General features: G+C 43.5%; 1 protein-coding gene and 1 non-coding gene across 2 annotated transcripts in view; both read left to right on the top strand.

Moving 5' to 3' along the window:
• Nucleotides 1–26,851, top strand: part of LOC136884433 (thyroglobulin) — a 304,800-nt gene that overhangs the window by 227,928 nt on the left and 50,021 nt on the right. Inside the window, exons 3-6 of the mRNA XM_067156595.2 lie at nucleotides 12,304–12,450; nucleotides 20,613–20,822; nucleotides 24,439–24,624; nucleotides 25,638–25,778. Coding sequence (XP_067012696.2) covers nucleotides 12,304–12,450; nucleotides 20,613–20,822; nucleotides 24,439–24,624; nucleotides 25,638–25,778 — 684 coding nt within the window. The remainder of the gene's footprint in view (nucleotides 1–12,303; nucleotides 12,451–20,612; nucleotides 20,823–24,438; nucleotides 24,625–25,637; nucleotides 25,779–26,851) is intronic.
• TRNAN-GUU (transfer RNA asparagine (anticodon GUU)) lies at nucleotides 7,776–7,849 on the top strand. Its single transcript has one exon. It is a non-coding gene; the product is annotated as a tRNA-Asn (tRNA).

Genomic DNA, 26,851 nt, shown 5'->3' with positions numbered 1-26,851 from the left:
CGTCTTCTTCCTTTGTGAGTTACGTACCTTAACATTTGTCTTCAGCATCCCCCGGGGGTCCAACCGGATATGACGCTTAGATATATTTCCCCGCAGTCTCTCTCTGGGTGTGTTACTACTCTCAAAAGAATTATGACGTGGTAGAGGGAAAAACATTATACTCTATTATCAGTTTTTATTTCTCTTTGTGGCAGTACGCGCGCCCACCGAAATATTACATTTATTTTCATGACAAGCATTAAACATACCTGCCTCAGTAGACTCGATCGCAGTGAAAAAAGGTTACCTACGCAACTGCCACGGGAAGCGACATGTTTCTTATTGCGAAATGAGTAACGTAAACTTGTCACTTTAGAGACTGTTGCATACAGTATTTTACCTCTTACTATGGTGAATTTTCTTTCTTTCTTTCTTTCTTTCTGTCTTCCCAGTCACTCCATGTGAGATTTCTACTGGACAAAGCGGAGGCGGGACAGGTTTTTTTTTCTCCGGGTACTCCGGTTTTCCCTGTCATCTAGAATTCCAGCAACACTGTCCAATATAATTTAATTCCATCTAGAAGTAACAGACATGAAAGTAGCGAGAATAATTGCTGGTACAAACAGGTGGGAACAATGGCAGGAGGGTACTCGGAATGAGGAGATAAAGGCTAATTTAGGAATGAACGCGATGGATGAAGCTGTACGCATAAACCGGCTTCGGTGGTGGGGTCATGTGAGGCGAATGGAGGGGGATAGGTTACCTTGGAGAATAATGGACTCTGTTATGGATGGTAAGAGAAGTAGAGGGAGACCAAGACGACGATAATTAGACTCGGTTTCTAACGATTTAAAGATAAGAGGTATAGAACTAAATGAGGCCACAACACTAGCTGCAAATCGAGGATTGTGGCGACGTTTAGTAAATTCACAGAGGCTTGCAGACTGAACGCTGAAAGGCATAACAGTCTATAATGATAATGTATGTATGTATGTATGTATGTATGTATGTATGTATGTATGTATGTATGCCAATCATTAATCTTTGTCCGGCCTCATGGCTAAATGGTTAGCGTGCTGGTCTTTGGCCACAGGGGTCCCAGGGTTCGATTCCCGGAAGGGTCGAGAATTTTAACCATAATTGGTTAATTTCGCTGGCACGGAGGCTGGGTGTATGTGTCGTCTTCATCGTCATTTCATCCTCATCACAACGCCGCGAAGGTCGCCTACGGACGTCAGATTGAAAGACTTGCCCTCGGACACTCCCGGCACTATTTCATTTCATCATTAATCATTGCTCCAGAAGAGTGCGACAGGCTTCGGCAGCCGGTACAATTCCCAACCTCGCCACTCGATGGGGGCTTCATTCATTCCATCGCTTAACCGGGCGAGTTGGCCGTGCGGTTAGGGGCCTGTGGCTGTGAGCTTGCATCCGGGAGATAGTGGCTTCGAATCCCACTGTCGGCAGCCCTGAAGATGGTTTTCCGCGGTTTCCCATTTTCACACCAGGCAAATACTGGAACTGTACCTTAATTAAGACCACGCCCGCTTCCTTCCAACTCCTAGGACTTTCCTATCCCATCGTCGCCATAAGACCTATCTGTGTCGGTGCGACGTAAATCCACCAGCATTCCATCCCTGATCCGGTCCAGTGCGCTCCAATGACTGGAAACAGGCTGTGAATATTCATATTCCATTATCTGTGAAAGAAAGAGAAGAGAAACTTTTTTTTTTTTTTTTTTTTTTTTTTTGCTGAATGGCTTAGAAGATTGAGACGCTAGCTTTCTGATCCCAACTTGCCAGGTTCGATCCTGGCTCAGTCCGGTGGTATTTGAAGGTGCTCAAATACGTCAGCCTCGTGTCAGCAGGTTTACTGGCACGTAAAAGAACTCCTGCGGGACAACATTCCGGCACCTCAGCGTCTCCGAAAACCGTAAAAGTAGTTAGTGGGACGTAAAGTCAATAACATTATTATTATTATTATTATTATTATTATTATTATTATTATTATTATTATTATTATTATTATTATTATTTCAAGATAGGGTGGACTGATGAGCCAAACAGCAACAGTAATTAAAATTCTGATAAGATAATAAGTGCCAGGAACATGCAATACCGTGCACTCATCATTTTTTTTGAGCGACTCTACCTACATCTCCGAATGAGTTTTAACCCTAGAAATGCGAACAGTCTTTCTGGAAGACTGTGCACTGTTTCGTAAAGTGCGATCGTCTTTCTGACAGACGGTGTCGTTCCTCTGCCATAGATTTATAACTGGACACCAAATGGGACTAATATAGATACCAGCTAAATACGGATACTTTTATCTTCACTTTTGAAAGTCTTTGAAAAACAAGCAACGGTATGGAGAAGAGATTCAACGATGCATATTTGAATGTAATAGACCGTGTTAGGTAATCTACACATATGTTACAGAAGCTGAGGTCATTGGATTATTCATTCATCCATCTATGGGCCACGATCCTGTCCCATCTGTCACGCAGACTAATGCCCTTCTCTTTGAACTCTCGCCAAAGATTCTTAAGTCGTTGGCGTCTTCTTTCTCGCTCTTCTGCCGATATAATATTCTACCGTGGTTTTTCGGGAGCATCCCTCATTCCGCAGCCAATTTCACTTTTTTTAGTGGTTGAACGTCGGACTACAGCGTTGAAGGTTTTCGGAGATGCAAAGATGGGAAATGGATTAGGAAGGCCGTGGCCTTAATTAAAGCACAGCCCCAGGATTTGCCTGTTTTGAAAATGGGAAACCACGGAAAACCATCTTCAGGGCTGCCGACGGTGGGATTCGAACCCACCATCTCCCGAATACAAGTTCACAGCTACGCGACCCTAATCGCGCGTCGAACTCGCTCGGTAACCATTCCCTAAACGTTGGCAGTCCTGTATCACCTCCTCCTTGAACCTCCTTTTGCTAGATCCTTATGCACCTGGGTACCTGTGTAAAGCCTCTCGGCTGCATTTCCATTTTTCTTGCAGAAGCATTATTTATTATTATTATTATTATTATTATTATTATTATTATTATTATTATTATTATTATTATTATTATTATTATTATTAGCAGTAGTAGTAGTAGTAGTAGTAGTAGTAGTATAATAATACACGTCTTGTTTTTGTTTCTGAGCACATGATTTAAATGAAGTCTACTTGATTCCTTTGGTGGTGGTGGTGGTGGTGGTGGTGATTATTGCCTTAATAGGAAGTATAACTGGGCAACCATCTCTACATAACACTGATCAGAGAGGAAAAAAATGGAAGGGATCTGACACTTCGAAAAATGAAGGTATGGGCCAAAGAAAGAAAGAAAAGTGCCACAAAGCATCGGGGTCGGAAAAGAACAAGAGTTGACCAAAATAGTTCGGATAGAATAGATGAAAATGAGGAGCGTGGCAAAAGTAAGGGGAAGCAATGCCAGGACTCAGATAAAGTACCCCGTGGTCGGAACCCTCGCTCTCAAGTTAAGAACCCCTGAGGCACCTTTAAGTAGCCTCTTACGACTGGCACTGTTAACTGTTAACCAACAATATTCATGAAAATTTTTGACTGTTAATAAACAAAATAGTGTGTTCGTAAACTTTTCCTGTATGTTGATAAGCAAAATAACTTCAACTTTTGTGAATGAAACTTTTCATTAATGTTTCGTGTTTTCGTTAACATTTCGGTTCACACATGCGCAAGGACGCAATTAGAGCACGCAAATTCGTAGCGCGGAATAGGATGCTTTCTTCATTCTTTTAAAAATTGATTATCAAATCGAAAGGGAACGTATTTTTAATTGTGTATGATATTCGTCTATGTTCTATTGCATTATCATTTCCAGCTTCGTTCCTAACCTTCCATAATCATCTATATATCATCAAAATACTATACTAACTTGGTTAAATGAAGGTTTTCTTTATTTCATACCTTTACCAATTTCTTGAGGTTGTATAAAGCTTCAATCACCTCAGACACAATGACTGAAATGGCTTGTTTTGACACTCTCAGGGCCTCTCAGGGTGCATGCACTGTGCACAGTGCAAAAGACGACTTCGCTTGGTTGACCAGAGTGCAGACCACCACTCCTCGATTTGGTGCAATAGCGCTGTTTCTCTCTTTCCCCACGCCTATCTCGCTCGCTCCGCCTGTCGCCCACTTCCTCACTTGCTCCGTAGCGCTCCAAATCCGAGCCGAGTTGAGCCGAGCTTAGCCGAGTATCCCAGAGACGAAGCGTTGGTCCGAGCCGAGCCGAGTGGAACCGATGCACTATGCCCAGGAACTCTGCGCCTCAATTTGCACGCGTGAGATTTTGGGCGTTTGAGAGGCCCTGCTCTAGACAAATATATAAGTGAAATGTACGAGTCACCGGTTGCTAGAAATCTTAAAGTTGTACACAGCCTGTTATTAGTAAAGCCGGCTTTCCGATAATCTGTATCCATTTCTAACAATTTCAGGCCCAGTTACTGTCAACAAGAACTGAAAGTCATGTGGGAACATTCTGAAGAAAATTTTTAAAGCCTGCTGAAGCATGAATTAAAAGTTCGTCTTGGTATGTGTGCTAGGTACCAACTGATGAGCCCAGCCTAGCACACGGGGGCGAAACGCTGGCAACCAGGAATGAGTTAGCTGGAAAATTTATAATGTCCAATAACGGACCATTTATATTGGTATTATAAATTTACTCATTCGAAACAATTATTTCTGATTCCCTATGGGAATCAACATCTACATCATCTGATGGCCAAGCAGGCATCAATTTTTGATAATGAGAATGTCTCTCATAGTGCATTGGCACTGCCGGTGGCTACAATTAGCCTACGCAGTGGCCTCCACGGTATGCACTATCCAGCGTCTTGGTAGGTGTGCTAGGTACCAACTGATGAGCCCAGCCTAGCACACGGGGGCGAAACGCTGGCAACCAGGAATGAGTTAGCTGGAAAATTTATAATGTCCAATAACGGACCATTTATATTGGTATTATAAATGTTCTCTCCAAACTTAATTCTAAACGCCTTTCCAATATTGTTCTTTGCCACAGTTTGTGTCTATTTTCTGAGTCCGGACCCAATGTATCGTAACCTCATAAACAACTTTTTTTTGTGTGGACATAATAAACTTTTGTTAATCTTCTTCAACATTGACTACAGTATATTGAGAAATGTTTTCATTAAAATTGTTTATTAACTTTGTTTTGTTAACCCACAGGGGTACTTTCGAGGAGGGTGGGAGGAATTATTCCCATTGGGTAAAAATCTTTCTTTCTTAATCTGTTTACCTTCCAGGGTTGGTTTTTCCCTCGGACTCAGCGAGGGATCCCACCTCTTCCGCCTCAAGGGCAGTGTCCTGGAGCGTGAGATTTGGGGTCGGGGATACAATTGGGGAGGAGGGCCAGTACCTCGCCCAGGTGGCCTCATCTGCTGTGCTGAACAGGGCCTGGTGAGGGCGGGATGGGGGATTGGAAGGGATAGACAAGGAAGAGGGAAGGAAGCGACCGTGGCCTTAAGGCATTTGCCTGGAGAAGTGGGAAACCACGGAAAACCACTTCGAGGATGGCTGAGGTGGGAATGGAACACCCCTCTACTCAGTTGACCTCCCGAGGCTGAGTGTACCCCGTTCCAGCCCTCGTGGCAGAGCCGGGAATCGAACCCGGGCCTCTGAGGGGTGGCAGCTAATCATGCTAACCACTACACCAAAGAGGCGAACTTCGTTGAAAATATGCTTTCAAATCCGTATTTTGTCTGCTTTGCTCGTTATTAAATCCTGGTATTGGTTTTCATATCACATTCACATCATAAAGTACAATGAAAACTATTGCACGCATAGCAGAGCTCTAGGTCGCTTTGTTTAGCGCGTAATCAACTTTCACAAAGCCATCGCTAACGTGAAGGAATTGGCGCCGAAATCCGCTCTGACTCAGCTAGGAAAACTTTCTCATCGTCATTCTTCTGCTTGTGTGACTGCGAAGCATGTTGAATACATACGAACAGTGTTATTCACGCGGGTGTCGTATGGCTGTGTTGCAGAACTTGTTGAATTCTTTAGATCGGCTAGTTCAACTTTAACTTGAAAGTGAGGAGACTCATTATTACTGTATTTCGCTAGGTCGTACAATAGGCATGTTAAATTCACGTAGAAGGATGTAGATTCGATTCCCGCGTCAATGCCGAAAAATTTAGAAACGCTTCTGGAGTGGAAAGTGGCGCTGATGTATCCATTTAGTGGCGAGGTTACATTCAGCTCCTCCACAGGCCGTCATGGCCAGTACAGAAATGGCTTTGCTAATACGTTTATAGTTGTAAAACCATACTTGGGCCAGTGAGCTGTACAAATAATAAACCTGTTTCAATAAGGTAAACTATTAATAATTTGTAATACGTGTTAGCGATGAAAATAAAGTGGTTGTATGTAAATGTGACCGTCTCTGTGGCATAGTGGTTAACGTGATTAGCTGCCACTCCCGGAGGCCCGGGTTCGATTCCCGGCTCTGCCACGAAATTTGAAAAGTGGTACGAGGGCTGGAACGGGGTCTACTCAGCATCGGGAGGTCACCTGCGTAGAGATGGTTTCGATTCCCACCTCAGCCATCCTTGAAGTGGTTTTCCACTTCTCCTTTAGGGAAATGCTGGTATTGTACCTAACTTAAGGCCACGGCCGCTTCCTTCCCTCTTCCTTCTATCACTTCCGATCTTCCCATCCCCCACAAGGCCCGTGTTCAGCATAGCAAGTGAGGCAGCCTGGGCGAGGTACTGGTCCTCCTCCCCAGTTGTATCCCCGCTCTAGGACACTGCCATTAAGGCAGTAGAGGTGGGATCCCTCGCTGAGTCCGAGATTAAAAAACCAACCCTGGAAGGTAACCCGATTAAGAAAGAAAGAAGTATCTAAATGAATAAAATGCTGATCCTTAATTTTTAACGGTAAACCTAAACAGAAGGCCCCTTTTCAGCCTAGCAGATGAGGCCTCCTGGGCTAGGTACTGATCCTTCTCCCCAGTTGTATCCCCTGACCGGAAGTCTCACGCTCCAGGAAAGGAGGACACTGCCCTTAAGGCGGTCGAAGTGGGAATCCTTCGCGGAGTCCGAGGGAAAAACCAACTCTGGAGGGTAAACAGATTAAGAAAGAAAGAAGAAAGAAAGAAATCTTAAACAGTATACTTCATAATTATTTTTGTAGAGGTATCGGTATGCGGGGGTAAAAAGAACCTTCGGTTAGCATACCACCTCTGGATTTTTCTCACTTCCCTTCCTGGATAAAATTGTCAACCAGACAGGTCTACTTTATTTCAACAATATCCATCACGCAGAACGAATGTTTATGTCGTTCAATCCAATCGCAGGACTGTAGTGGTGGTGATCATTGTTAGAAGTGCAACTGTGCAGCCAGAAGTAATGGAAACAATGTCTGTTCCAAGTTGGAGACCCATAGTCGCCAACCCACGCGTCTAGATGAGAACCGTGGGTTTTCCCCTTTGTCACCTCCTACGCATACCTTGGATGTAATGTATTCTACGCCTTCCCTCATAGGGACATAATTCCCATTATCCCAATGAATTTTCACACGAAAGTGGACGCAGTACCGAAACATTTTTATTTTTCATCCGAAAACTTCGCAAATAGAATTAGCTAGTGTTATCAGTCAATGTTGAGGTTATAGCTACTGGAGTGTTTGTTATAAAGTTATTCATCGTTTTACGAAACTTGTTTAATGGTCATTTATGCATTTAAAAAAAATTAACGAGTTTTCTGCAATTTTACTGCGAACGGCGCATGTACATTGTGGGCAGCGTCATGTATTATCTGCCTCCGTGGCGCAATCGGCTAGCGCGTTCGGCTGTTAACCGAAAGGTTGGTGGTTCGAGCCCACCCGGGGGCGGTAATTTTAACTGAGTGATTGTTGTGAAAGTAGGTTTAACATCTTGTTACTTGCTACAATTGAACGAGATAACAGGCTTTAGCACGACCAGTATTGAAATTTGGCGAGTTAAACATCCGTACAATCGTTGGGTATGTAGGTCCCAGGCCTTAAACACATTTTTTTCAGTAATCCATTCGAACATAAGTAAAGTTTTTATTCGTGGTATATTTTGGTTCAAGGCCATCTCTTGCATTTAAAACCACTTAGGATGATTCTTGTTTTGTTTTTTGTTTTGTCTTGCTAGTTGTTCAACGTCGTTCACGTAGAATGCACAACATTCAAATTAGGCAATTTTATAATAAAACTATTAGACAGGTAGGCCTATGTTTTAGGCCTGGGAGTCTATTTGGAAACAGCTTCAGCAGCTTGGCGTAGACAGTTTGCATGGACAGAAAATCGACATCGTGGTAACCATGGGAACATTCGTCATCTATCTACAAATACAGTAGAGACAATACGCGACACTCAGCGACATATCGAGGGACAACTATTAGAGCTCTCTCTAGCGAGTAGACCTGAGAACTACTGATTCTGCCATTAGAGCACGTGTATTTGTGTGTGAAGTTTTTGGTGTTGTTTATGCGTTGTCAGTGAGTTGACATAATTAAATAGTAGCGTGTGTCATTCCTTGATATCTCCTCTCAACATGAGAGAAGAATGCGCGGTCTTTCTTTCGCTACCCTCGTGACAAGAAGATGCAAGTAATATTATGTTTGCATATATATTCTTCCAGTGACAAAGGTATTTTTGTAGTACTTCATAATCTTCTGACCTGCTCGACCCATATTTTAACTGGCTTAAAATATAATATGCATATTTTATTGTATAGTGCAGCAGTTAACCTTCAATACCGATGTGTTGTTGTAGGCGTGATCTGTGGGTTTTGAAATGTCACAGAAGTGATTTGGATAAGGTGTAAAAGAAAGAAGGGACGTTTCGCTTATATAAGAATTATAAGATCTGTTCAGATCATTTCCAGGCCAGCGACTTCAAAAAATCCTCGACTATACAGCCAAGGGTAGCATATGTTACATTTTTACTCTAATTGTAGGTAAATATTCCTCAAAGCATCACTGTCGACAACATTTTCATACTTTTCTTTCTTTTATCCCTCTTCTCGGATTAAAGTCGGTATTTTACAGATTTTCTTTCTGTTAGTAGGCTTCATGTTAAGAGGAAAATTGTCCAGCTTTTAAATGTTAATTCATTGCATGATGTGCGTAAGGAATGTGCCGATATTTTTATTGACAAGTGTCTTAATGTGATGATACAATGTTTTTAAATAAGAAAAAAAAAAGACAACTCTAACCGTAAAAGTTCAGGCAGGTATGTTAAAGCAAAAAAAGTAATGCATAAATGAAAGATCAAGCCATTTCACAGCAGTCCATTTCACATCTTGTTTATATGTCTAATTTCAGTCTTTAAATAATAACCTTTTATATAATTCTTCATTAATTTATCCAGAATTGCTTTAGCAACTTCGAAGTTAATATCTCAATAATACTTTCTTTCTAGACGTAATTCATTTATCCATTTTCGTGTATGCATATCCATTGATATTTTAATTTAGCGCATCTTTTCAGGTCAAGTCACTAAGTGCGCCACCGTCGAATTGTCTCCCATTTTAACAAGGCTAAATAGGCCTATGTAAGTGTCGCGTATTGTCTCTACTGTATTTGCTATCTATACTGTCATCGCCATCTTCTTCCTTACGTTATTACCATGTGCCAGAACTTTCTCTGCCTTCTATATACAGTATCTACAAATGACGCCGTGTCTTAAACGAGTTTCCACTGTCTTGACTGGTGCTTCGCCTAGGTTAGAGTAAAGCCATTTTACACACGATAGCGTCACCGAAAAGCGGCAGAATTTTGACATAAATTACGTCTTACGCCTAGAAGTGTAACCCTTGCAGTCGTGCAGGGCTGGGATGCAAGGCTATATCTTTGCTATAACCCTTAGTATCATTGTACAAATATGTATTATTTCTATAACTGTTGGATTAATATCATCCTCCTTTTGATTTTTTATATTCTATTTTTAATCTTCTTAGGGGGAATATTAGACCTTTTTATCTATATTACTAGTTTGGCTTCTAATGAACTATTTTATACTTCTATAAAAACCCCTGCCATCACCATATTATTGATCGCCTTTATTCTAATAATTTCATCAATAAGTGATTAATATTCGTTCGTAATCTGTTTACCCTCCAGGGTCGGTTTTTCCCTCGGACTCAGAGAGGGATCCCACCTCTACCGCCTCAAGGGCAGTGTCCTGGAGCTTCAGACTTTGGGTCGGGGGATACAACTGGGGAGCATGACCAGTACTTCGTCCAGGCGGCCTCACCTGCTATGCTGAACAGGGGCCTAGTGGAGGGATGGGAAGATTGGGTGGGACAGGCAAGGAAGAGGGAAGGAAGCGGCCGTGGCCTGGAGGAGAAGTGGGAAACCACGGAAAACCACTTCCAGGATGGCTGAGGTGGGAATCGAACCCACCTCTACTCATTTGACCTCCCGAGGCTGAGTGGACCCCGTTCCAGCCCTCGTACCACTTTTCATATTTCGTGGCAGAGCCGGGAATCGAACCCGGACCTCCAGGGATGGCAGCTAATCACGCTAACCACTACACCACGGAGGCGGCGGACATTTCACTAATATACTTACCGTACCAAAAATATGGACCTTGATGGATGGCCATGACCGAGAGATATATTTATCATATTTGATTTTCGCTAAGGGAAAAGTGGATTTATGGCTAGGGCTCATCCAAAAATGTGTGTCTGGCCACAAAATGAGTAACGGAAGTTACGTCACATTAGTCGTTACCGTAGGCCTTGGTCGCCAAGGATGCTCTGTGAAATGGTGCAAATAAATCGTTCGCTATCAGTATTTGAGTTTTATTTATTGAATGACATATTCATGATCATTAGCTCTTCGCAAAAGGAAAATGTTCTTTTTTCTCATAATACGTACCTATCTTGGCGAATATTTAAGGCCATAAAATTGTGTGCTAAATCAGCGACCATTTTGTCAGACGTAGATCTGGATATCTTGTGACATGGCATGGGAATGCTGAGTGCTGGATTAGCTACCATACTGTTGGACGTAGATCATTATATCAATTTCCATCAGTTTATTGGAACTCTGCGTGCATATAGGGTTACCATACGTCCATCATTTAACAACAAGGACAGTGCATATAAAAAAGAAGACAGGCCTTATCGATAAAGTCATGAGATTTACAACTTTAAAAAAAGCCATGTAAAACTACTTCGTAATTTGTTTACTCTCCAGGGTTGGTTTTTCCCTCGGACTCGCCGAGGGATCCTGCCTCTACCGCCTCAAGGGCAGTGTCCTGGAGCGTGAGACATTGGGTCGGGGGATGGAACTAAGGAGAATTACCAGTACCTCGCCCAGGCGGCCTCACCTGCTGTGCTGAACAGGGGCCGTGGCCTTAAGTTAGGTAACATCCAGGCATTTGCCTGCAGGAGAAGTGGGAAACCGCGGAAAACCACTTCCAATATGGCTGAGGTGGGAATCGAACCCACCTCTGCTCATTTGACCTCTTGAGGCTGATTGGACCCCGTTCCAGCCCTCGTACCACTTTTCAAAATTCGTGGCAGAGCCGGGAATCGAACCCGGGCCTCCGGGGGTGGCAGCTAATCACACTAACCACTACACCACACACACAAAAAGAAATTTACCGAATAAAATACATTTTGTATGTCAAGAATATTGCAGTTGCATTTATTTACTATTAATTACAGCGACGACTGATTTTGTGTTCGAAACTCGCATTTTTTCTCGGTTTTTCGTAGATTTTGTGAAATCCGCCCAGACACCTTTTTTTGCCTCAAAAAGAGGACTTATGGTAACCCAACCTGCATGTCGTAAGAGGCTACAACAACCAAACAACCTTTACTCTCACGAGATTTACGTATATTACATTATATTTTCTTCTTTAGGGGAAATATCTCGACTAGGAATATCCGTTGTCCAATACTACACGTCACCGAACCAATAGCTAATACTAATAACATTCAACAAGTATAGGGGCGCAACACCAATAACTCTAACTAAGAACTCTACTCGTAAATTAAACATTCATTTCTTACGCTTCCCGCTAACCATGCTGGCTGTGCTGCCTGACCGCGCACTATATCCCCGCCATTCGGTAACTCCACAGTCCATCTGAGCAGAAGCACCACTGAAGTTTCGGTTACCTTTCACTGCCTCTTCGTGTATTACAGAGCTGTGCTGTTTAGAAAAGCATAACTGTAAGACTTCTTGTTCTAAGAAATTGGCTGCAATTCATATTTCAATCATATTTCTGCTGGTTTCTTCCGTTCTCTGTTTAACAACTTGACGTTTATTCTGAAAATAAATAAATTGTATTTTTGTGTGTTACAGAACATGGTGGCCGCTGCCCTGCTCTGCTCGACTGGAATGTGTGTCCCAAGCCCGCTGTCAAATGTGAGCTAGACCGAGATTGTTCCTCGACACAGAAATGTTGTCCCACTCCTTGTGGGAACTCCTGCGTCCGGCCGCTTTATACAGGTGAGAGTAGCATCAGTTTTGACAAGCATTAAAGTTTGTACTACTTTACTTGACAGCTATAACTGCGGCAGCGATTAGAGGACTGCCCTCCCCCCCTCACGCACTTTGTTGACAAAAACTTAAGATTTTAATTCCATTTTAGCCTTCTAAAAATAGGAATTATAAGAATATATACAAACACTGTTGCCTTATCACGTAATTCTTTCCTTCTATTTTTTAATACGTCGCACCGACACAGATAGGTCACACCCGGCAAACTCTGGGGCTGTGCCTTAATTAAGGCCACGGCCGCTTCCTTCCCAGGCCTAGCCCTTTCCTGCCCCATCGTCGCCATAAGACCTATCTGTGTCGGTGCGACGTAAAGCCAATAGCAAAAAAAAAAAATGCGTCTTTGGAAAACCTATAGGTAGTTAGCGGGACGTAAAGCCAATAATAATAATAATAATAATAATAATAATAATAATAATAATAATAATAATAATAATAATAATAATAATAATAATAATAATAATAATAATAATAATAATTTGACAATTTGGAATTGTACATCCTCTTTCACAAAACTAAGTTAATTGCACTTTAATCAATTTCATGTCGTTTTTATGGCTGGAGTAGAGAATTCGTGCCTCTGGTATTACATTATGGATGCCGCTTACGCGGTGTATTCGTGATCTGGTAGATGATTGGCAAATGTATTTATTAGTTTCATAACTGTACTGTTGACCTCTCGGGTATTGCATGAATAAGTTTCCTTCTTTCTTCTGACTTGCTTGCAGACAGGATGTCTCCGACCGAGATTGTTGACATCTGGCTTGCTTTACCCTTTGCATTCCTTTTTCTATGGTGACTTGATATAAATGCTTACTTTCCTTTTGCAATCCACTATTATTATTGTTCCCCTGGTGAAAATTTTATTGTATAATACTGAATCAAAACCTTAAAAAAAAAAAAAAAAAAAAAAACAATTATTAACTCAGTTACTTCTCTGTCGAAATTCGCTCAGAGAGCATCAACAAAGCTGCAACCTTTTTTTTCCAATGTTGTCCACCCCTCCCACTATATTCGCCGTAGCCCTGGTACTTCTTTTTGGTCTATATATTTTTGTGGTTCGCCTCTGTGGTGTAGTGGTTAGTGTGATTAGCTGCCACCCCCTGAGGCTGGAGTTCGATTAGCGGCTCTGCCAGGAAATTTGTAAAGTGGTACAAAGACTGGAACACGGTCCTCGCAGCCTCGGAAGATCAACCGAGTAGAGGGGGATTCGATTCTCGCCTCAGCCATCCTGGAAGTGGTTTTCCGTGGTTTCCCACTACTTCTCCAGACAAATGCCGGGATGATACCTAACTTAAGACCACGGCCACTTTCTTCCCTCTTTCTTGTCTATCGCTTCCAATAGTCCCATCGCCCACAAGGCCCCTGTTAAGCATAGCAGGTACTGGGCGAACTACTGGTCCTCCTCCCTAGTTGTAACCCCGACGAAATGTCTTACGCTCCCGGACACTGCACTCGCTGAGTCCGAGGGCAAACCCAACCCTGGGCGGTAAATAGATTACACCGAGCTCGATAGCCTCACTCGCTTAAGTGCGGCCAGTATCCAGTACTCGGAAGATGGTGGGTTCGAACCCCGCTGTCGGCAGCCCTCTGAATATGATTGTCCGTCGTTTCCTATTTTCACACCAGGCAAATGCTGGGGCTAAACCTTAGAGCCACGGCTGCTTCCTCCCCACTCCTAGCCCTTTCCTATCACATCGTTGCCATAAGACCTACCGGTATCTATGTCGGTGTGACGTAAAGCAAATCGTAAAAAAGGTAAACGGATGAGATGATGATGATGATGATGATGATGATGATAATAATAATAATAAGAAGAAGAAGCAAGAGAGATTTTTGGAAATAAAGTTTTTAAAAAATAAAAGGATTCCAAGGTGGAGGGGGGGCGGAGAGGAGAAAACAGGGTCAAAATGGTCCGAGAAAGAAAAAGGAGACACAAGGAGCAGATGGAGTATTGGAGGAGCATTGAAATTGTCACATGATCTCTAGAAGACCCTAACGGAGAAAGAAAGAATAATTAGTTCTAACGTCAATAAATATGTATAAGTGTATAGATACTATAGGACCACTGTTTTTAACCTTGTAAATATACGAAATGTGTAAATACAACTTCATTTGAAGTTCTCTCTTCAGGAAAACAAAATAGGTTTTTGCCTGAAATCGGAGGTCTCGTGATCATCTTACTGGCCACTAGATGAAAGGAGGCACATTACCATACAAGTATGGCTATATTGATCTAGAATAGCTCGTCCTAGGAAGTGCATAGCCCCGCGGCCTGCAGAAATGCGATATAACCGCTGATGGCCGTTGAGTAATGTCGTTATCTTGCAAACTTGTGCAGCCACCGTGAGACGGACAATGCGCCTGGCTCTGCTCCAGTACGAATCGCGGTTACATCACTTGAATAATCAGCTCATAATGGGAAACTGAGATGATTTCATATTACTCTACAGTGTAGCCAGAATTAGTGGCCTCGATGAGTTATGTAGTTCAAGGCAAGACTCTCCCTGCGCTGTTCTATTTTCTAGAAATGTGGCCACCCATTCAGTCACTCCTTTATCGAGTAAAATTGCCCTCATTTTTGTAAGCATTTTATGAGACATAGAAATAATATTCAAGACTAACAAAAATACCCAGCTTTTAACCTTTTATATACCAAGTTTTATTCACCCTTATGCAAGCCCATCCCGGGTTTTTATGGATGTTCTAGCAATGATTGAGAGATGGGCTAAGTGGGTGGAAAAATATTCACAAAGTTACTAAACATTCATGGATGCAAAACACTAACAGTGGTGTCCGGTTCATTGGCTAAATGGTTAGCGTGTTGGCCTTTGGTCACATGAGTCCCGGGTTCGATTCCCGCAGGGTCGAGAATTTTAACCATCATTGGTTAATTTCGCTTGTACGGGGGATGGGTGTATGTGTTGTCTTCATCATCATTTCATCCTCATCACGACGCGCAGGACGCCTATGGGTGTCAAATCGAAAGACCTGCACCTGGCGAGCCGAACATGTCCTCGGACACTCCCGGCACTAAAAGCCATTGGTTGCCTCTCGCCTCTTGGGGCCGATGACCTTCGATGTTAGGCCCCTTTAAACAACAATCATCATCATCATCATCATCTCTCGCCTCTTTGGCTGGAACTGAACAACTGTGCAATCAGTTTCCACAGATTCATTCTCTGCGAACTCCTTATGACTATCGTAAAAAAACGCCACACGTGTCATTTCTGATAATATCTAAAATTTAATTCTCCATCATGATTTCATTACGCTTGGGTAGAGGCATGTGTGTAGATAGAAGACTGCTGTTCATCTTGAACACAAGGCATTGTAAGAATATTGTGAAAATGAAAATCCATAGCCTGTTTCCAGTGATTCGACCAGATCAGGAATGGAATGAATGAAGTCCCCATCTAGCGGCGAGGATAGGAATTGTGCCGACTGCCGAAGCCTGTCGCACTTCTCTGGGGGAATTATTAATGACTTACAGATGAAATGATATTAGAGAGCGTTGCTGGATTGAAAGATGACACGGAAAGCCGGAGAAAAACCTGCCCTGCGACCGCTTTGTCCAGCACAAATGTCGCATGGAGGGACCAGGATTTGAACTACAGAACCCAGCGGTGAGGGGCCAGCGTGCTACCGCTTGAGCCACGAGGGCACCCAAAAAAATTATTAAAATATTTAATTCAAGGAATATGTCTTCCGTATTTCTAAACCATTGTCGAATTGTTTAAGGGCTTCAGGGTTACTACCAGAGTTACGACAGGAGAAGTTACGTTGTTTAAAAAACGGGAATTCTTCGAAATCTCTCTTGTAATTGTTTGTCGAACGGTGGAAGTTCCATCTTACAATAACGAATTCTGTCCCACATAGCACCAATAAACATATTTTTGCCTTGCAAAGTAACATTTACATCACTCAAGTGATTTGTAACGTCGGCTAAAGAAACAGCGACCGGGCGAGTTGGCCGTGCGCGTAGAGGCGCGCGGCTGTGAGCTTGCATCCGGGAGATAGTAGGTTCGAATCCCGCTATCGGCAGCCCTGAAGATGGTTTTCCGTGGTTTCCCATTTTCACACCAGGCAAATGCTGGGGCTGTACCTTAATTAAGGCCACGGCCGCTTCCTTCCAGCTCCTAGGCCTTTCCTATCCCATCGTCGCCATAAGACCTATCTGTGTCGGTGCGACGTAAAGCCCCTAGCAAAAAAAAAAAAAAAGAAACAGCGCGCGTGCTCTTGTAGTTCTTGTATCCCCACAGCCTTACCGAGAGTATAAATGCTATGGCCCGTGAGAGTAGAGTCGGATATTTGAGCGGCGAAAGAAAGAACGACGAGGTGCGCTGCGTTGTCATAGTTACCCCCCACCTGCGGCGGTATCTTATCCTTACAGGCCGTATGTTTAAGATATGTAGGCCTAATGGAATTCAATAAACTTTAACCCGTTCCTAAGCGCTTGCTCGTGACAGAAAACCATTGCCGATAAATATGATCTCATTATCAATAACAAAAATTATTAATTGCTGATAATTTAGGCCCACGTCAACAAATGTACAACATATAAAAAACTGCAGCTAGGGCATATCTTGTATCCATCAGCCAGACATAAGAAAGATATGTTATAACACAGAATAGAACACTACCGGTACCCATATTGGTATTTGTACACTGACTGACAGAGCAAATGCAACACCAAGGAGGAGTGGTTCGAAAGGGATGAAAGTTTGGGAAAAAACAGAGACGGCACGGACGAATAATTGATGTTTATTTCAAACCGATATGCAGGTTACACAATGCGCACGGCATCGACTCAGTAGGATGTAGGACCACCGCGAGCGGCGATGCACGCAGAAACACGTCGAGGTACAGAATATATAAGAGTGCGGATGGTGTCCTGAGGGATGGTTCTCCATTCTCTGTCAACCATTTGCCACAGTTGGTCGTCCGTACGAGGCTGGGGCAGAGTTTGCAACCGGCGTCCAATGAGATCCCACACGTGTTCGATTGGTGAGAGATCCGGAGAGTACGCTGGCCACGGAAGCATCTGTACACCTCGTAGAGCCTGTTGGGAGATGCCAGCAGTGTGTGGGCGGGCATTATCCTGCTGAAACAGAGCACTGGGCAGCCCCTGAAGGTACGGGAGTGCCACCGGCCGCAGCTTGACCTTTCTCCACGCCGACGCCACACTCGTCTGCGGTGACTATCACTGACAGAACAGAAGCGTGACTCATCGGAGAACACGACGTTCCGCCATTCCCTCATCCAAGTCGCTCTAGCCCGGCACCATGCCAGGCGTGCACGTCTATGCTGTGGAGTCAATAGTAGTCTTCTGAGCGGACGCCGGGAGTGCAGGCCTCCTTCAACCAATCGACGGGAAATTGTTCTGGTCGATATTGGAACAGCCAGGGTGTCTTGCACATGCTGAAGAATGGCGGTTGACGTGGCGTGCGGGGCTGCCACCGCTTGGCGGCGGATGCGCCGATCCTCGCGTGCTGACGTCACTCGGGCTGCGCCTGGACCCCTCGCACGTGCCACATGTCCCTGCGCCAACCATCTTCGCCACAGGCGCTGCACCGTGGACACATCCCTATGGGTATCGGCTGCGATTTGACGAAGCGACCAACCTGCCCTTCTCAGCCCAATCACCATACCCCTCGTAAAGTCGTCTGTCTGCTGGAAATGCCTCCGTTGACGGCGGCCTGGCATTCTTAGCTATACACGTGTCCTGTGGCACACGACAACACGTTCTACAATGACTGTCGGCTGAGAAATCGCGGTACGAAGTGGGCCATTCGCCAACGCCGTGTCCCATTTATCGTTCGCTACGTGCGCAGCACAGCGGCGCATTTCACATCATGAGCATACATCAGTGACGTCAGTCTACCCTGCAATTGGCATAAAGTTCTGACCACTCCTTCTTGGTGTTGCATTTGCTCTGTCAGTCAGTGTATAATTTAATGGTGCACTTTCTTTCTTTCTTTCTTTCTTTCTTTCTTTCTTTCTTTCTTTCTTAATCACTTTACCCTCCAGGGTTGGTATTTCCCTCGGACTCAGGGAGGGATCCCACCTCTACCGCCTCAAGGCCAGTGTCCTGGAACGTGAGACTTTGGGTCGGGAGGGTGGATACAACTGGAGAGGAGGACCAGTATCTCGCCCAGCTGGCCTCACCTGCTATGCTGAACAGGGGCCTTGTGGGGGATGGAAAGATTGGAAGGAATGGGCAAAGAAGAGGGAAGGAAGAGGCCGTGGACTAAGTTAGGTACCATCCCGGCATTTGCCTGGAGGAGAAACCACGGAAAACCACTTCGAGGATGGCTGAGGTGGGAATGGAAGCCCCCTCTTCTCATTTGACCTCCCGAGGCTTAGTGGACCCCGTTCCAACCCTCTTACCAATTTTCAAATTTCGTGGCAGAGCCGGGAATCGAACTCGGGCCTCCGGGGATGGCAGCTAATCACACTAACCACTACACCACAGAGGCGGGCAACGGTGGACTTCAAGAATAATATTAGGAAAATTGTAAACTAGCCGCTGATTAATTAATAACATCTAAACTAATATTTGGAAATCAAACACGGAAAGCATTAAAACTAACACATTACCACTCCGAATTATATCACAAATGCGTTTGAGAGTGGGAGCTAGTCAAGCCACGATGCGATATCATCCCTAAAATGTAGCATCGTTGCCATGGAAACGGGCCATTTTCATCGCATCGTGACAGGTCTTATGGCGACGGTAAGGTAGGACAGGGAAGGAAGCGTCCATGACTTTAATTAAGGTACAGTCCCAGCATTGACCTGGTTAAAAAAATGGAAAGCCACGTAAAGCCATCTTCAGGGCTCCCGACAGTGGGTACCTATTAGCTACACGGCTCGAACCTCGCAGGCAGCTCGCTCGGTACTATGAAAATGAGAAGGAAAACTTAAAAGAACTCCCTTCGAAAAATGAGGGAGAAGCCAGTCCTAAACTAACAAATGCTTTCGCATCAACAGGAATAGCTTCTCCCCGTAAACATGTGGTCGTGTGTTCAGTAAGCCGTCAGTGACTGGTAGTACATCTAAGTCTATTATATTGTTACGAATATAACACTATTTTATTGGACTAATTTCATCTAGAATGATCCTATCAAAGGCCCCTGTTCAGCGTAGCAGGTGAAGCCGCCTTGGCGAGGTACTGGTCATTCTCCCCAGTTGGATCCCCCTACCCAATGTCTCACGCTCCAGGACACTGCCCTTGAGGCGGTAGAAGTGGGATTCCTCGCTGAGTCCGAGGGAAAAACCAACTTTGGAGGGTAAACAGAAGAAGAAGAAGATCCTATCAATACGCACACATACACACACTATCTGATGATGAATGACAACACTTCAATAATTAGTGGTTATGTGCAAAAATCTCTTGTCCCTACAGCGCGTCTCCTGGAAGGTGAGATCCTTCCCACAAGTAAATAACCGGGTATATATAAGCAGACTCGCTCCGAAGTAGTTGTAGCAGTAGTATTGAGTTGTGTTGTAGTTGAGTTGGTGCTGTGTAATTGTCTTGTTGAGTGATGTGTGTTTAGTAGTTCACTTTGTAGAGTAGTCAAGTGAGTTGACTGTGCGAGTTATCGGTCTTGTCTGGAGTCGAGCAAAGTGTTCAGCAGTCGTGCGTTGTGATAGTCAACAGATGTATGTTCGAATATGTCTGCTTGGAGCTGCTGTGTGAAATGACTGTAGTGCGAAGCGAAGTGAAAGGCGACACCTGTCAATCAAGATTACCGTCGGCTGTCCTGAGAATGGTTTTCTATTCTACTGCGCTAAGGCGAATGCTACAAATTTTCCTGGCCTGAGAGACGGCGTTGCCGTCTGTATAAGAGGCCCGCTGCACCCTATCCGGGTATGGAATGAAATATTTTACCTACCCCACTTCCTCTACCAAGAGTATACAAGAATCTCCAACAATCTCCGCTGACATCAATATAAAAAATAAAACATATGAAATCATTCTCAATAAATACCTGCCCCTGGGTATATCCTTCCCTGGAAAAAAGATGGGAGATAAGAAATGTTGAATACTGTCCTCTACTTAATGGAAAATAAGGGTCATTTTTAAAGCTTCTTGTTGAACTTTGTTACAGGATGTGAGCAGGTGCAGCGCGAGGCGGAAAGACGAGCCAAGTCCCTTGGTCCGGAAGGAGCGTCGGTCCGTATTCCTAAATGTAATAGCCAGGGCGATTTCGACGAGATACAGTGCGACCCACAAGCTCCTAGATGCTGGTGTGTTGATGAAGCAGGTTTTGAGGTGCCCGGCACTCGAGCGCCTGCACGGAACCTCGTCAACTGTACAAGTAAGTATGGTCTACTCATAATTCCTGAGATAGTTACGGCGCGGGAAATATAAGTTTTATGATAATAATAATAATAATAATAATAATAATAATAATAATAATAATAATAATAATAATAATAACAAATCCATCGCGTTAATCGAGGAAAGGCCACCTAGTGGCTATGATCGTTAGGGCGTTGAAATCTCTTCGGTTTGACACCGAGGTTAGCCGGTTCGAAATCCATTGGTCGAAAAAATTTCACCATCAGAATGTTGATCGGCAAGGTGCTTGGTATACAATTTCTAAACACTAGATTGCGTGCCAAAAACTGGATTAAATTCCAAACCTCTATGCAGTAGTCACATGAAGTGAGGACAAATGACACTTAGTAGTGATTCGTCCGTCGGATGGGGACGTTAAGCCTTGATCAGACCCTTTGGTGCTATTCGACAGGAGTCATCATATTATCATACATCACGTCATTTATTTCATCTTATTAACCCTTCTGGTGAGGTTGACGTCAGGAAGGGCATCCAGTCATAAAAACTCGTTACGAAGATTCATCTCGCGTCATACCAAACCAAACCAAACCCCACGGCACTTAACGCCCTTGAAAGGGCCTTGGCCTGCCCAGCGACCGCTGCACAGCCCGAAGGCCTGCAGATTACGAGGGGGCGTGTGGTCAGCACGACGCATCCTCTCAGCCGTTATTCTGGGCTTTCTTGACCGGGGCCGCAATCTCACCGTCAGATAGCTGCTCAATTCTAATCACGTAGGCTGAGTGGACCTCGAACCAGCCCTCAGGTCGAGAGAAAAATCCCTGACCTGGCCGGGAATCGAACCCGGGGCCTCCGGGCGCTAGGCAGGCATGCTACCCCTCACCACGGGGCCAGCATCTCGCTTCATACCGTAGAGAAATGCGATAAGGGTTGGACATACATACATACATACATACATACATACATACATACATACATACATACATACATACATACATACATACATACATACATACCTTACATTAATCAAGGAGACATTGACAGACACCTCATCTCAAGTTAAATTGATGATGGATGATTCTTGTTGTTTAAAGGGGCCTAACGTCTAGGTCATCGGCCCCTCAAGTTCAAAGTCCAAATTCATGGGTGAAATCGGAGAACCATTTGAGTTGGTGTGTCTGAGACAAGGGGACTGTGTGTCACGCTGCTATTTAATTGTATCCTGGAAAAGGTCATCAGAGATTGGAGATCAAGAATGGCCGAGAGGGGACAACAGAACGGGTTAAAGATGGGATGTGGAAAAGGTGCGATCATAGTTGACTGCCCAGCCTTTGCGGATGATGTAGTACTCCTAACTGACAATTCTACACTCAGTCGCAAGACAGGTAGAGGAATTGCAAAATGTGGCCGCCAAAACTGGTTCCTGAAAATCTTTTGAAAAAACTGCGTTTATGTACTCAGACAAAACAGATCTCAGACAGAAAACATAATTTAGAGAAATCCATCGTGTTCAGAAATTCTAGTACCTCGGAGAATGGAAATTAGAAAGAAGGGTGGGAACGATGGAAATGACTTTTAGACTATGCCATGAAACTTATGCTGGAGTCGCAGTGTAGGGATAGCGTGCCTGCCTCTTACCCGGAGGCACCGGGTTGTGTTCCCGGCCAGGTCATGGATTTTTACCTGGATATGAGGGCTGATTTGAGGTCCACTCAGCCTACGTGATTACATTTGAGGAGCTACGTGATGGTGAGATGGCGGCCCGGTCTAGGAAGCCAAGAATAACGGCCAAGAGGATTCGTTGTGCTGACCACATGACCCTTGTAATCTGCAGGCTGAGCAGCGGTCGCTTGGTAGGCTTCGGGGTTGTTGCGGCTTTGGGTTTGGTTTCCATGGTACTTATAATTCCAAGTCCATATCCATCCAAGCAAAATGAAAACATTATTGTACGGCAGTCAGAACACAGCGTCTATATGTATATGCAGCGGAAACCATGATGGACCCTGTCTTGAAACAAGGGAAAGGAGATTCCTTAGGAAAATCTTACATCCGAAGAAGTCACTAGATTCACAACCATGTTCTGTTGAGACCTAATCGAGAACTTTATGAAAAGGTTGATAACAACTACTATGTGGGAAAGATGGCCATCATTTTATGGGCACATTAAGAGGATATAGGTACCACCCCTGTTAAAGAATAATAAAGTTATTGATTTTACGTCCTGTAGCACTTTCAAATACCACCGGACTGAGCCAGGATCAAACCTCCTAAGTTGGGATCAGAAAGCCAGCGATCTACTGTCTGAGCTTATCAGCTCAGTCCCTGTTAAAGATAACGGAACATGAGACCAAGTCAGTCACAGTCTGGCCAGGTAGTCTACAACAGATCACAGCGCTCAAAATGAACGAGGGAACAAGTGAGCCGGAAGTGAGGGGTAAGAGAAAGAAATGCTAGAATGTGGCAACCCCGTGTAATGCTCCTCCCTCTACCCCTACCTGTCAGAATTTATCTTTAGATATTAGAGATATAATGATGATTCGAAATGAGAATGGGCAGTAAAAATGTAGACGAAAGGTGAATTCACAAAAAGTTCATTTAAGACCTAAAAAAGGACCAATTGCCAAAACCGCTGAAGTAGGCAAAAAGGGACAAATAAAATGCACCATTTTCTGGCCTACAATGACCTAAAATGAACATATATTATGTTTGCCCTCGTCTTTGGACATTCGAGGAAAAATATTTTTCCTCAACTTCCGAGCACTTTTTTGTCCCTTTCTTAAAGATTTGTATCTTTCTAAATATTACTTGAGTCCTCAACTATTTGTTTTCTTTCCACTACTTATATTAACTATATAATGTTATTATTAATGGTTGTTGTTGTTTCTTATGACTAGCCCGGATTCCAATCCATCAGCTTTCTTGCGTTCCAGTATAGCTGAGTGTGACTTCCTGAAGTTCTGGCTGTCACATCAAGTTTGTTGCAGTGTAGCAGGTGTTCGTTATCCATTTTTCAGATCTCAGGATGTTGATTTCAGATGAGCTGTAAGACAGTCGTGGCAGTGTTAAGTCTGAAGAAGGCTACAGCTTCTCTTCTTGGTTTTATTTTATACTGATCCCATTTAGCATCAATATCCTACCATAATTTAGTTTCTGCTGTTTTCTTCATGCCTCTTTTTAATATTATTTTTCAGAATCCTTTTTGCTGACATAAAATCAGACTCATTGGCAGGTTGTTGTAATGTGGTACTATTTTTGTCTAATCCTTCTGCCTCTTCATTCTCCATTATTCCAGCATGAGAAAGAATCCACTGAAATGAGATCTGTTTGTGGAATCTATGGAGGGCTCTTATCACACATAGAATTTCTTTCAGTTCTTTATTTTGAGACTTATTATTTGACGAGACAGATTGGATGGTTGCTTTTGAATCTGTAAAGATAACACATTTTTGGTAATCATTGTTTCTGCCTAATAACTGTTGTAGTGCATGGGAAATTGCTTTTATCTCTGCATCAAAATTTGTTTTGGCCTGCTGGGAAGTGGAGGGAGAAGTTCTTGTTAATGGTATAATCTAACCTTACATTGAGTGGCATGACAACTGTGATCTCACATTAGATGGTAACGTTTCTGTCTCCAGATCCCAAGCCGTGTGGCAGTGCCACTTGCCGTATGCTGTGTCCACATGGGTTTGCTCTCCAGGATGATGGTTGCCCTCGCTGCGAGTGTAGAGATCCGTGTCAGGATGTCAAGTGTCCAGGATCACTGAGCTGCCAGCTAGAAGATGTGGCCTGCGCCAATCAGCCTTGTCCGCCCATTCCAAGATGTAAGTTTGTGTATTAATAACTATCCTGTATTTTTATTATTTCCACTGAGTTGGTTACGCGTTTCCGGTCACATAGATATGAGCTGCATTCGGCAGACAGGGAGTTCGAACCCCACTGTCTGCAGCCCTCTGAAGATGGTTTTTCATTTTCACACCAGGAAAATGCTGGGGCAGCACCTTAATTAACACCATGGTCACTTAATTCCCACCCCTAGTCCTTTACTATCCCATCATCGCCATAAGACCTATCTATTTCTGCAACGTGAAACAAGTAACCATCCAGCGTGGGGCAACAGTATCAGGTGATCAGTTATAGACTCTTCATTGAATGAGGTTGTAATATAAGGCATGATCAAAAAGTTTCCATTTGAGGGCGTTGCTGCAGTGGACATGCAATGTAGTGTGACTTGGCACACTAACGTAGTTGCTAACTGGCATTAAGGGGACTTGTACGTGAACATCATAGAAAATGCTCCAGTGTTTGCCTTTGCCTACGTGTCCACACTTATATACCCGCATCAGAGTCATGCTACGTTGCATGTCCACTGCATCAGGAGTTTATAATTTAATTAATTAACGTCATTGGCTTTACGCCCCACTAACTACTTTTACGGTCTTTGGGGATGCCGAGGTGCCTGAATTTATTCCTGCAGGAATTCTTTTACGTGCCGGTAAATCTACAGATACGAGGCTGACATATTTGAGCACTTTCAAATACCACCGGACTGAGTCAGGATCGAACCTGCTAAGTTGGAATCGGAAGGCCAGCACCTGGCTTTAGTTTTTCACATCTGGATTTGGAGATATGAAGCCTGCATACATGCCCAAGGTGGGCACTTTGAACAGTTGCTGCAGGATTCTCTATCATAAGTTTGACCTCACATTAACAGTCTTGTGTATGTTTCTCTGATGTGTTAATGACATTGATGACAATCACCAGTACCTGGATAATGAGTGCTAGAAAATAACTGTGCAAAAGTGTTATTGCAATAATTTCTTTTCTTTCTTGATAGGTAAGAGAGCTCGCAGCCTGGAGAACATCTGCCCTGCAGGGGAACCGCTCATGATCACAGGAAGCGAACGCCCCTTCTTGTGTGGAACTTCTCCTGGAAAACCACAGTGTCCTCCTCTGTTCCAGTGCATTGTTCAAGCAGGTATGTTTATGTCATGTGAATAAGAGTTTCTTCATAAATAATCATCACCGACATCATAATAATTTCATGGAAATCTTGATGATCATTCCACAAAATTAACAGAAAGTTCCATTTGGCATGCTATGCAAGATTCTTATTCTTGATTGTTCATTCCAAAAGCTGTAGGCAATGGCGTGATTATTACAGGCAGTCAAAAAAGGCAAATATCTGTCAGTTCAATCAGTCATCAATGATCTGCATGTCGCCCAGGTGGCAGATTCCCTGTCATTTGTTTTTTCTAACACATTTTCAAAGAACTTGGAGATTTATCAAACATTTATCTTGGTAAATTATACCAATCCCTTACTCCTCGCCCTATAAATGAATGCTTGCGTAAATGTGTCCTCTTGAAATCCAACTTTATCTTCATTTTAGGGTCTTTCCTACTTTTAAAAGCTCTTCTCAAGCTTATTTGTTTACTAATGTCATCTCTTGAAACATGCCACTTATAATGTAAAACAAAAGCTAAAGGTTTCCACCTATTCAATACTCTTGAATAGAAATGTGGAATAATATGAAATTTATTACCTACATGCCAATTATTGCAAGCTGTCCACTTCATGACCTTATCAATGAATTCAGTCAACAAATTATTAAACAAATTATTAAACAAATTAATTTAAAACACCACCTAATCGATACTTGTTTCTTGCCTTTAGGCAGAATTATAAAAACATTATCATATACAGGACATGTTTTGACCACTTAGTGGTCATCTTCAGCTGTCTTTAATAAATAGCTTAGATAAAACAATTTGATTAGTAAGTACATTAAAATCTTACATTACATCCCATGGGAACTTGTAACTATTGCTTAAAGCGCTTGAAATTTGGAAGGGGGAAAGGGGTGATAAGTGGGGGGGGGGGATCACTACAACACTAGGTCATGTACATAAAAACAATCCCAAGGCGGCGGAGTATAAACACCATTCCAGGAAGATCGTGAGGCAAGCTGCCCAAATCTGAAGACTGCTATTGGACGCAACTTAATAGAGAAGTCACCATAGGACCATTGTATATTAACAGTTCAAAATA

Source organism: Anabrus simplex, chromosome 12 (assembly GCF_040414725.1).
Source record: "Anabrus simplex isolate iqAnaSimp1 chromosome 12, ASM4041472v1, whole genome shotgun sequence".
Classification (NCBI taxonomy): Eukaryota; Metazoa; Arthropoda; class Insecta; order Orthoptera; family Tettigoniidae; genus Anabrus; species Anabrus simplex.
This window is presented reverse-complemented; position numbering and strand designations above follow the sequence as displayed.